At 32.3% G+C, this 12,082-nt stretch overlaps 1 protein-coding gene across 1 annotated transcript; it reads right to left on the reverse strand.

The window, feature by feature from the left end:
- Window positions 1-8,279: 8,279 nt before the first annotated feature.
- Window positions 8,280-11,988, reverse strand: LOC123697324 (casein kinase II subunit alpha). Its single transcript, XM_045643835.1, has 7 exons — window positions 11,793-11,988; window positions 11,152-11,438; window positions 10,783-10,970; window positions 10,174-10,366; window positions 9,692-9,921; window positions 9,372-9,520; window positions 8,280-9,242 (listed from the first exon to the last, which is right to left on the reverse strand). The coding sequence occupies exons 2-7, from the start codon at window positions 11,356-11,358 to the stop codon at window positions 9,154-9,156; spliced, it is 1,056 nt and encodes a 351-aa protein (XP_045499791.1). The 5' UTR covers window positions 11,359-11,438; window positions 11,793-11,988; the 3' UTR covers window positions 8,280-9,153.
- Between the last annotated feature and the right edge of the window lie 94 nt (window positions 11,989-12,082).

Genomic DNA, 12,082 nt, shown 5'->3' on the forward strand with positions numbered 1-12,082 from the left:
TGTGTATGTTTTTCTTCTGCAATCAGAGCATTCTAGTTTAATAGGTAACAGAAAAAAAACTAGATAAGTATGTACTCTTTTGTGATTTGATCATAATATTATGTTCTGGCCGTTCATAAAATACGTCACACTCAAATCAGCTTTTCTTTACCCCTTTTTTTGTGTATAATTACTTATATTTATCCATAATTCATTGTTTTTGGTGCCATCCAACATTAGGAATAAACACTTAAATCAGGCACAGGCGCCTTAAAAATATAAAAAAGCATGTTTTGCCGCTTTAGAAATTAAGTTCAGAAAATTATTTAAAACAAAAGATAACAGACTCGTGCTTGCATTGGATTCGTTTAGAAAAAAACATATTTAAAATAAGTTTTGGTTATTGCGTAAATAATCAAAACTATTGCATAGATTTTTTTAACCTGAGCGTTTTCACATTGTCCGGTCCGATATCGGATATCGGGCGCCGATATCCGATATCCGATATCGGAGGCTAAGTAAAATGTATGATTTAGGTACCTGTCTTTCACATTGTCCGGTCCGATATCGGATATCGGAGCCAACACCGATATTCCCGTGAACTATCGGACGATAATGTTCAGTGTTACCAACTCAATTTTCGAAAAGGTAGTATACCAACAGCAAAAAAAGCACTAGTTTGTGTATTTTCAGTCATTTCTAGGCGCTAAATGTAAAAAAAAATCCTTTCATTTACTTTAAACCTTTTTATTAAGAAAACATTCATTTAAGTATTTAAAGGCATTAAAAATACTATTTTTACGGGAGCTATTTTAATACCGTCCTATAACATACGGCAATTGGCTGAACTGAAGTAAACAAAAATATATTGCGTTCTTAAATTCAACCGTATCTTCGAAATATTAGTGTCTTTTATCTTTATTTACTCATTCTGCCTCGCTCCTCCTCCTACTTGGACTACTGTTGTGCTGTAAGCTGTTTATTGTATTGTTGTCATTGAGTCACAGATTTAGTGCTTTGTTTTAGCGCCGATATCAAACCTGTATAATAAATAGCACATCTAAATAATATTAAGTAATTAATAATATCAAATCTTTTTTATATTGCACGCCTCATAAGCGAAGCGTTGAGGTGGGTACTACTGTCACTTCGCGCAAAACATCTGATTTTTCAAACTTAAAATGTCTTTATGTATCATACATTGCACTTGTAAGATAATACATACACACATATATTAAGAAAAAACACTATTTTTAACATTCATGATATTTTTGATGTCATTTTTGTTATTTAAACTAGTTAAAAAACAGTTTAAAAAAGTTCTGTCTTGGACGTCCGTGTGTCTGTATGTGCGGAGAATTTTCTTGTTAACACGATAGCGACCGAAATACTTTACTAATCGAGTCTTTTTTTTTTCTCTTACGCTTGAGTATGCTCAGGAATAGAACCCTTTCATTTTTCAGGGTCTGATTCGATGTGGTTTAATTGTTATTAACAAAACAAAAAAAATATCGACTTTTTTTTTTTTTTATAGTGTACTCAAAATTCACCATTATAAACTCGATTCTTTATACTATAAGCCAAGGTTTAAAAAAATAAGTTGGTAGTCAGTCCCTTAAACCTGCGCAGTTTCACATCTAGGTGGGGCCACAAGAAAAATAGCTCAATTATTACGGTACCGCTTTCTTTACTTTTCCAAATGTTTTATTTTATTTCTTTTTTATATTTATAGTCACGTACTCTTTATAAATAATCAATTTTATTGTAAAGGATGAGATTATGAGGCGTGCACTTTTGGATTTTCCAAACTATTTTACTTTTCCAGCTGTTTTTGAAGTCGGTTTCTTTTTTGTAGTTATTTTTACTGTATGTACAACTACGATCTATCAGTTGAATTTTTTTAAATCAAACTCTTTTTATTGAAAAGAAAATTTACAAAATAGCATATAAAAAAAACAAGCCTCACAATGAAATTGAATATTGAAACTAGATTCTGACTCTGCAGAGGGTACAAATCCAAACTCCGCAGTCAGCAGATTAAACCGGTTTGAAAAACATAGTTTATTTATTACTATTTATTTTATTTAAAATAAAGTTTATTTTTTGTAACATAAATGCATCCACTGTTTTTTTTAATTCTCCATATATCTACTTTTCCAGTTTCTGGCAACACTCATGATATCGGGACGATATTATCGGATAATGTGAAAGGGCAAATTGTGTCCGATATCGGATATCGGCTATCGGCTTCCGATATCCGATATCGGACCGGACAATGTGAAAACGCTCTGAACACTGTAGAGACTGCAAATGTGTGTGTTAACCAATGTGTTAACGCTTTATGGTTGGCACATTTTTTGTGACTAGCGTAAAAAAAATAGTTTGGAAAATCCAAAAGCGCACGCCTCATAATCTCATCCTTTACAATAAAATTGATTATTATAAAGAGTACACTATAAATATAAAAAAGAAATAAAATAAAACAGTTGGAAAAGTAAAGAAAGCGGTACCGTAATAATTGAGCTATTTTTCTTGTGGCCCCACCTAGATGTGAAACTGCGCAGGTTTAAGGGACTGACTACCAACTTATTTTTTTAAACCTTGGCTTATAGTATAAAGAAAAAATAAAGAATATATATATATAGATATACTAAAATTATGGAGAACAGTCGATATTTTTTTTTTGTTTATTTAATAACAATTAAACCACATCGAATCAGACCCTGAAAAATGAAAGGGTTCTATTCCTGAGCATACTCAAGCGTAAGAGAAAAAAAAAGACTCGATTAGTAAAGTATTTCGGTCGCTATCGTGTTAACAAGAAAAATCCTCCGCACATACAGACACACGGACGTCCAAGACAGAACTTTTTTAAACTGTTTTTTAAATAGTTTAAATAACAAAAATGACATCAAAAATATCATGAATGTTAAAAATAGTGTTTTTTCTTAATATGTGTATGTATGTATTATCTTACAAGTGCAATGTATGATACATAAAGACATTTTAAATTTGAAAAATCAGATGTTTTGCGCGAAGTGACAGTAGTACCCACCTCAACGCTTCGCTTATGAGGCGTGCAATTCGCGTTTTTCTGATGAAATACATCCGTAAACAGCACAATATCTAACCATTTTCTACGAAAAACGATAATCACAAATCCGAAATAATAAAATTACTTTAGTCAATTTGATTAATGTTGTCAATCTTCGTTGCGTGTCGTCCTTTCAGAAAAATGCGGACCATTTTTAGGGCGTATTCAGAAAGAAAGCTTGAAACTTATAAGCGCTTATCGGCGCTTGTCAGCGCTGGTAACCTGCGCAGGAAAATATATGAACATGCGCCTATAAGCGCTGATCGGCGCCGACAAGTTCCGACAAGCTTCAACAATGCTGGTGGCTGCCATATAAAATTTGTGTAGAACGAACCAGCATTGACAAGCGCCGATAAGCGCTTACAAGTTTCAAGCTTTTTTTCTGAATACGCCCTTAGGCTTATCGTGCGGGGTGAGGTAAGTGTTTACAGTAATCCAAAATTAATAATGCGCAGTAATGCGCATGCCTGATCTTCGCTAATTATCGTAATTCCAGAAACTCCCGAATCATTGAATCGTAAGTGCCCTAAACAATGCACTTGCATCTTGCACCTTGTTGGGAAGAAATAGGAGTCAATTCAGAGTCATACACAATTGAAAACAATTCGGGCGATAGGTGACGGTAGCCTGTCAGTCAAAAAATTCAAAAATCCGTCAGTCGTCTTTATTTATTGGTGGTGACCGCACGTATTATCTCTGTATGGAATTATATAGAGCTGCTGTTGCCTGTTACATACCCTTCTTAGTTTTGTTTCAAAGTTGAATTTTCCGGTAAAATGATTATTTATACAGGTAGCAGATAGCAGTGGGGAAAGTGAAAATTAATAAGAGCATAATGAAAGTTCTGATCATTCTAAGATATCAGAAATAGAGATAATCCCTGATTCTGTAAATCCTTTGGACTGAGGTTTTAATGATTAGATTTCACAATTTAAATGTAAACCAGTGTTTGAAAATATTTTTTTTAAATATAAACTTTGCCATTTTAACCTTCCATACATCCATCATTACGCCAGCTTCAGTAAGACGCTTTAATAGTTCTAAGTATGTATAGAATTTTACAAGTAAATCAATACAACAAATTTATATTCGCAATCGCTATTTAACTTACATTGAATTATCGAAACAAATTTCGTTACTTATCTCTTTTACCATAAAATCATTATAAAACTCATAATTCTAATAAACTATGCATGAAGAAAATACATTTAACCACTCTATATACTTATCATCTTCGGAGGCTCGCGGAATATGACAGTAATTGGCGAACAGTGACGAATTTATCTATGCGCATTATTTGTTTGGGAGTACCAAGGGGAGTACTGTAATTTTGGCGGGAGGCGGAGAGTGTCCGTTCTGTAGCGTTTAGCTCAAGAAGCTTATATGTTTAGCTACTATTATAATATATTCTGTGATGTAGGTATGTAGTCCATAGAAATCTAAATAACAAGAAACTATAGAACTGCTATAATGTCATAATTATTATAGGTAAACCAGAATCTGATGGCAATTAGGGAAATCAAAATTTTGAGTGTGCAACCCTAGGGAAAATGGACTGAACGATCTTGATACTGCTTATTTTTTATTTTGTCCTCATATCATTAGTCACATTACCTAAGTGGACAATACTGTACTTAATAATGAGATATCCACTTAATATTATGTAGGTAGGTACATACTTACATGTATAATATAGGTACAATAATTGTAATTATAATTATTATACATTTATTACTTTTATACAGTATACAGGTAATACATATTATTATTAACACATACCTATATTAATTGTATATTTATTACCAGTATGCCATATGAAAATATCGATATAATGATAATGTAGATCAAAACTGCTTATATTTTTTTATAAAATAAAATAAAAATAAAATAAAACTATGTTTATATTTGTAAGTATAAGTAAGTATTTGTAAGTATTAACAGATACACATTATAAAATTGACTTGGACAGCTTTGACTTGAAGAATAGCCGTATTGGGAACTCCTGTAATAAGTTTTCATAAAATTATATTCTAATCAACAAACAATATTATAGTTACCTACATATAATATTTTTTTTTAATTTAAAGTATCAAAACGGGTAAGTCCAATTTACCAATAAAATCTTCAAAATTGAAAATTGTGATGTGTTGGACCCTTCTTCATCGAATGTTTTCTTATCAACAATATAAACAACACATCTCGCTTGTGATCGCAGCGGCTTTTTCGACATTTTCGAAGATTTTTTAGACAAAATCCCAAAAATTATTCATCAACTGCAAAAAAAGACAAATAATTTGACAACCAATTTGATAGTTGTCAAATAAGTTGCCACATGAAAATCTTTTATTTCTTAAATATAAATATGCCATCAGATTCTGGTAGACCTATAGTACCATGTATGGTATGAAAACGACTGTCGCCAAAATCAACACATTTAAACCGATAGCTAAACAGTCACACACAAGTAAACTATGCCTTCTATTGGACAGCTTAATTTTAGTGAAAACTTTAAAAAATAAATACAGCATTTTATTAAGTACCCTAACACACGGTTTTACGGTTTATTTTCGAATAACATCCCAGGTACATGAGATGTTTTGATTCTTTTTGCTTAGAAAAATACAAATTCGAAAAAATTCGGCTTTTCTACAACAGAGGGCGTTAATTTTCAAAAGATATAACTTTGAACCTAAATACATAGAAATAAGGTTGAAATTTGTGTAAAACGTGATAATAAGAACGGTCGACTGTGTCATTCAGTTATTTAGATTACTACGGTGACATTCGTATTACTTGTAAAATATATTCTTTAATTTTAAGGAAAAACGGCATTATATATAAAAATAATAATTACCGATGAAATGTTATTCCTTTATTAGTATAGCAGAATGAATTTCCGCAATGGGAAATTATGAAACACACTATGTTTACAGTTTACACACGCACGTCTCGAGAGCAACTGAATAGCGACGAACGCACTGGTGGCTTGGAAGTCACCTGAGTGGCGACAAGGTCACGCGTGCTTACGACTTCTAGTGTCTTGTTATTAAGATTTCTATGATGTAGTCTGATAATCGGATAGCACTAATCATTTGTAACAATGTATTGATTCGTGCATCTCTTGCAATGATATTAACTAGAGGAGAAAATTGTAGATAGGTTCACACTTACCAAACACAACAGGTGCGCTTTTGCACACAGACATACGATTATATAAATATCAACGTGAGGTGGTACTGTGGCAAATAAATTAGCCTCATTAAAGGCGCGATTAAACGACGCGGGCTAGCCCGACCCTACGCGAGCCGAGCCGTCCGTGGAGATACGGCTCGGCTAAATACGGACGCAAGCATAGATAATACTGTATATATAAGGACGCAAGCCTGCTCGTTTAAACGACGCGGGGTAGCACGATCCTACGCCAGCCGAGCCGTCCGTGACGGCTACACATCGCGACAACAAAATAGGTATTCCTTGATCCTTCGTCGCGCGCTCTGTGACATCTGTTTAGACGGCGGCGCGTATTAACACAAGCCGAGCCGCAGATGGCGCGCGCGCCTTTGATCTGTGTCGAAAAAACCGACAAGTGATGGATCGTGCAAACTTTGCCGAGCCGCGCCGAGCGCAGTTGTTTACACGGCGCGTGGCGCGGCGGACCACGAGCCGAGCCTTGCTCGGCTCGAGTGTTTGCGCGCCGTTTAACCGGGGCTTTACACGTGCCACTTCCGGCCAATACCCTTACTAGAAACATTTTTACTTATAATTATTGTAATTGATTGCGGACGGAGTTGCGGGCTTCAAAATCAAAAATATAAAGACTAAAGTTTAATTTATAGGACTGTAATGGAATTCTACAGTCCAATATTATTTTCTTACACACAGGAAACACTGAAGGCTGTATTTGTTCGTAAGGACATAAGATTTGTCTAGACTAGACTGGAGTATCGACACCTTTCAACTATTCAGAATTATGTGTACCTATTTATGACCTCTTTTTTTAAATTTCATACCTAACTGGTAATCTGTGAAATAATAATTTTAAATAGTAATAGTGGTACTTACTTTTTAAGCATTATAATAAAAATGCAGCTCGAGTAACTGACCTCCCCTAGGGCACAAGATAATACCTTCAGGATAAGACTTGGGCCTCCAGTACAATGGCACTTAAAGCACGGAGTGTATCTTGTACAGTTAAGAAACTGTGTCAACTTTGAGATAACAGTCAGGTGCTGCTCATTTGAGCTTTTTCTGCACCCGGTTGCGCAGAGTAAACTAAGAATCCTTGTAGAAAGAATATCCCGTATAATGTGTATAGCACGCTCAAAAAATAAGATAAATGAAAAATTAGATTTTGATTCACACGGTTTAAGAAAAGCAAAAGGAATTTTCCTTTTTTTATAATCCATACTAATATTATAAATGCGAAAGTAACTCTGTCTGTCTGTCTGTTACTCAATCACGCCTTAACTACTGAACCAATTTGCATGAAATTTGGTGTGTAGATATTTTGATACCCGAGAAAGGACATAGGATAGGTTTTATCCCGGAAATCCTACGGGAACGAGTTTTTCTTTGAAAACGCGGGCGGAAAGCTAGTCATCCATATTTTTATAACGGGTCTTTCTGACATACTATGTAATTGATGTACAGACCAATTTTTATACTTTTTTATTGGTCAATTCAATTCAATTTCTTCAAGCGACAATTTTGTTTCAAGAATTTTTGGTGGTTCTTAATACAATCACCTCGACAGTGGCAACTGTTTGGGTATGTCTTAATTATTACATATCATTGTTGGTTGTTTTTTCACATCATCGAATAAAATTACATATACATATAATATAAATATTAATATCAGTTTATAGATCGCATTGTAATGTAAATATTTACCTATTTTTATTTTCATAAAAGACAATTCTAACAACGACATGATGAACAAAATGATGTAGGAAAATAAGATTTGGATTGCATAAGATGTAAGCAACTAAAAATGTTAAATGAAGATATATAATGAAGAATATTAAATTATAATAATCATTTATGTAATTTTTTTTTATCTTATCATTTTTAAGTGTTGCATTAGATTAATTTTAAAACACTATTATATTGATAAAAAATAACCTTAAAATTAATGTCAGTATTATTCACTTTATTTGGGATGCTGCAATGAAATATTGACAAACACATGATATAAATAATCCAAACATACCAGGCAAAGTTAGTCTGTTTATTAAGAAAATTTTGATGCAACAACTTCAAGTTATTACATAAAAAATAAATTATAAATTAATGAGGCTCACCGTTTTGCTGAAGACCGACTCGATTTAACTATATTATATTTATAGGGACAGCTAACATAACTTATCGAAAATATACTAATAGAAGCAATGTTTTAATAACATCACTAATAATTAAAAAATTACTGGTATTCCTTATTATTCATGTATTGAAAAAAAAGTAACACATTAAAATTTTGTATTTATCACACATATCTACATTTTAATTACATAAATACAAAATTTTAACCGAAATTCCAACAAAACATAGCTTATAACCAGTATCTCAAAACAGTATGTAGGTGTTATCAGTATCATATCATACAAGTAATTACAATATCAATACCATAGGTTAATAAATGCAAAGATCAAGTGCAATGAAACTCGAAATGTTTTCTTTCATGTCAATACTCCACAATTAATTTACATAAAAAAACAATATTGAGTTCAACTCATCATCTTGAAACTCAAAATACCCCTGAAGTAAATGAGTATACTCTTCCGGACTGATGAAAGTGATTGTGTATCGGAGATGAAAACACTTTTAAAACAATTAATTAACCAGATTTTACTAATATTTAACACTAAAGTATATTGTCTTTCCAAATTATACTTCTTTCAGTAGAACTGGAATTATTTAGTAGTTCATTTATATCAAGATGCTTGTTTCGGGCTGTCCTTTAATGTTTTCCTCTTGATGCTGCATTGGTGCATTATCTGTCCTTTTCCTCCAGAGTCTTGTACAAGTGAATATATATTTCATTACATACTGTTATAAAGAGCATTATTAAATATTTAAAATAATTACTCTGTTGCATTTATTGTTCCTTGCAATGCATTGGGAGTTGGTGAATTAGAAGACGCCATTCTGCCTTTCTCCTTCACAATTGGATCTGAAGAAAAGTTAGGGATAAGTTAGATAAATGATTTACAAAGCATATACAATTAATTTGGTAATTTGAATGGATGTGTAAATAAATAAAATTGGAATTAAATTAGGTAGTAGTAATGTATGAACTTACAAAAGTATGGATGATCCATAGCTTCACGAGCTGTATAACGCTCATAATGGTCATAACGTAGAAGGCGATCAAGGAAGTCTATTGCTTCAGGCGATACTAAGTGTTGATTTTCTGAATGTACAAATCGATCCCACCGTTTACGAGAATGTCTGTAAGAATAATAACATTAATTGAAACTTTTTTTAACCTTACTATGACACTGTTTAGTTTCTTTTTTAAAATATTAGTCAGATCAGATACTTAATATTTATTATTGTATCCCTAGTTATACATAATATAATCTTCCTTAACATACATATATAAACATACTTTGTGCTTACCTCCCAAGTAAATCATTATAACGTGGATCCAATTCTATGTGGTATTTATCCAAATATTCAAAGAGTTCTTCAGTGCCCAGCACTTTGACAATACGTACAAGTTGATCATAATTATCATGACCATGGAAGAAAGGCTCTTTACGGAAGATCATGGATGCTAACATACACCCTAGTGACCACATGTCCAACGAGTAGTCATACATTTGATAATCCACCAATAGTTCAGGTCCCTAAAATCGCCATAATTATATGATATACACAATAATATATAAAAAAATCTATTCAAATAACCAATTAGTGAAAACTATTAAAACTCATCTTTTATATTATGTGTGTAAATATTTAAATATCTGTTTGTAAACTCATTCATTTATAAAAAAAAATATTGCAATTCTTGAATGCTCCTTAAATATACAAAGTAATATGGTATGGGTTTTACAGAAGCTAACAGTATGAATAATTATGTTGCATTATTTTCTTACCTTAAAGTACCTCGAGGCAACACGAACATTATATTCTTGTCCTGGGTGATAAAACTCAGCTAACCCCCAATCAATGAGACGCAACTTTCTATTATCATGATCAATCATCACATTGTGAGGTTTAACATCTCTGTGCATAATGCCCATACTGTGGCAATAATCTAGCGCTTTCAGAAGTTCATACAAATAATACCTGTAAAATATAGATGTAAAATATAGATATAAAATATATTCAAATGCTATTACTAAATATGATCGAACAATCCTCAGCAATTCAAAGGAAATTTTTCCCTTTACAGATTAATAAATTCTAACTGCTTGCAGTTTTGCTTCTGCAGTAAAAGGAAATTCCCACAGGAATAAGATGTTTCACCCAGAGAAAAAGTAGCATCCTATGTCACTCTTTAACCTCTCAATTATCTAACACTATATTCATATTTCATATAACATAATTACTTTATTGTGCCATGAAAGAAAAACAAACAACACCTTTTCATTTATAATAATAATTAATTTGTAATTTCATATTTTGATATGACGCTTTAGCATAGATCGAAGAAGAATCAAGAAGATGAAACAATTTTATGCTATGTAAAATATATAAATTACCTTATATCATAGTCTGACAATGTTTGATATAGCTGCTTAAAATCAGTGTTATTAACGTGTTCAAATATGAGTGCTGGAGTACGGGACACTGGATCCTTTACAACAGCTTGTAATGTTATTATATTTGTGCCACCTCTTAAATTTTCTAATATCTTTATTTCTCTTTTTATTTTCTTCTTTTTAACAGGCTGCAAAGAATGTATATAATTTTATTAATTTTCAATTCATCTATGAGCAATTAAAATTTTTGGTGAGGCTCCCCATTACCCTTGTTACAGTTCCATTAATTAATATTTATAATATTAACCTTTTATTATATCAAACTACTATGTTTTTTTTTTTTAATAAGGACAACAATAAATCACTCACCTTTAATATTTTAACTACACATTTTTCGTCATTTGTGATATTTATTGCCTCAAATACTTCACTGTATTTTCCACGCCCAAGTTTTCGAACCAACTGATAGTCTTCTTGATTACCCCAATCTACCACATAGCTTTCATATTCCCAATATTCTCTAGGCTGTTGTGAGTTCACATCGGCATATACCCGAGCTTTACTAGGTACTGCCATCGTTTTCAAATACCTTTGCCAACCTAAGGTTTTATCGACGAAACTCTTACCGGAAATCGCATATGTCTTGAGTAATGATACTGTGAATAAAAATATTTTCAACGTCACTTTGAGGCGTTCACGATCACACTTGTTACTTGCTATTTTAAATATTCAATTTGTCACTGGGAATCATTACTAGCGATTACGAACAATTACGAGTCACTTGTATTGATGTATAACCTAAAAACGACATCCAACTCATTCCAAATCAATTTAACTTTAAATTATAAAAAAATCATAAAGCACTATTTTTTAAATGAATTATACAACTTTCAAATGAATAAAGCTATTCAAGGTTTGATGACATGATCTAAAATTTGAAAGTCTTCAGAGAGAAAAACGCACGCCATTATTCGTCAAATGATCAAATGGATGAGGCATAATTTCCATACCTAACACATTCCTGCTGTTATCCTAAATTTTACCAATATTTCGTTCGATCATACATAAAGGTCTTAAAAATTAACGAGTTACTTATAGTTCAATATACAAATTACACTTTTATCACATAACCGGCACAAATCCAGTGAAATTCAAGATGGACGCCCATCTATTCTATCCATCTATCTACCAGTCAGTTCCACACTGGCCAAGTCCGGCCGAATGCATAGTCTGTAGTTTTTCACTCTCGCATTTTTATGCTCTATATCTTGATTTTGTCTGTGGTTTTTCAATATTTATA

The sequence above is a fragment of the Colias croceus genome, chromosome 1, assembly GCF_905220415.1.
Source record: "Colias croceus chromosome 1, ilColCroc2.1".
In the NCBI taxonomy this organism is placed as follows: domain Eukaryota; kingdom Metazoa; phylum Arthropoda; class Insecta; order Lepidoptera; family Pieridae; genus Colias; species Colias croceus.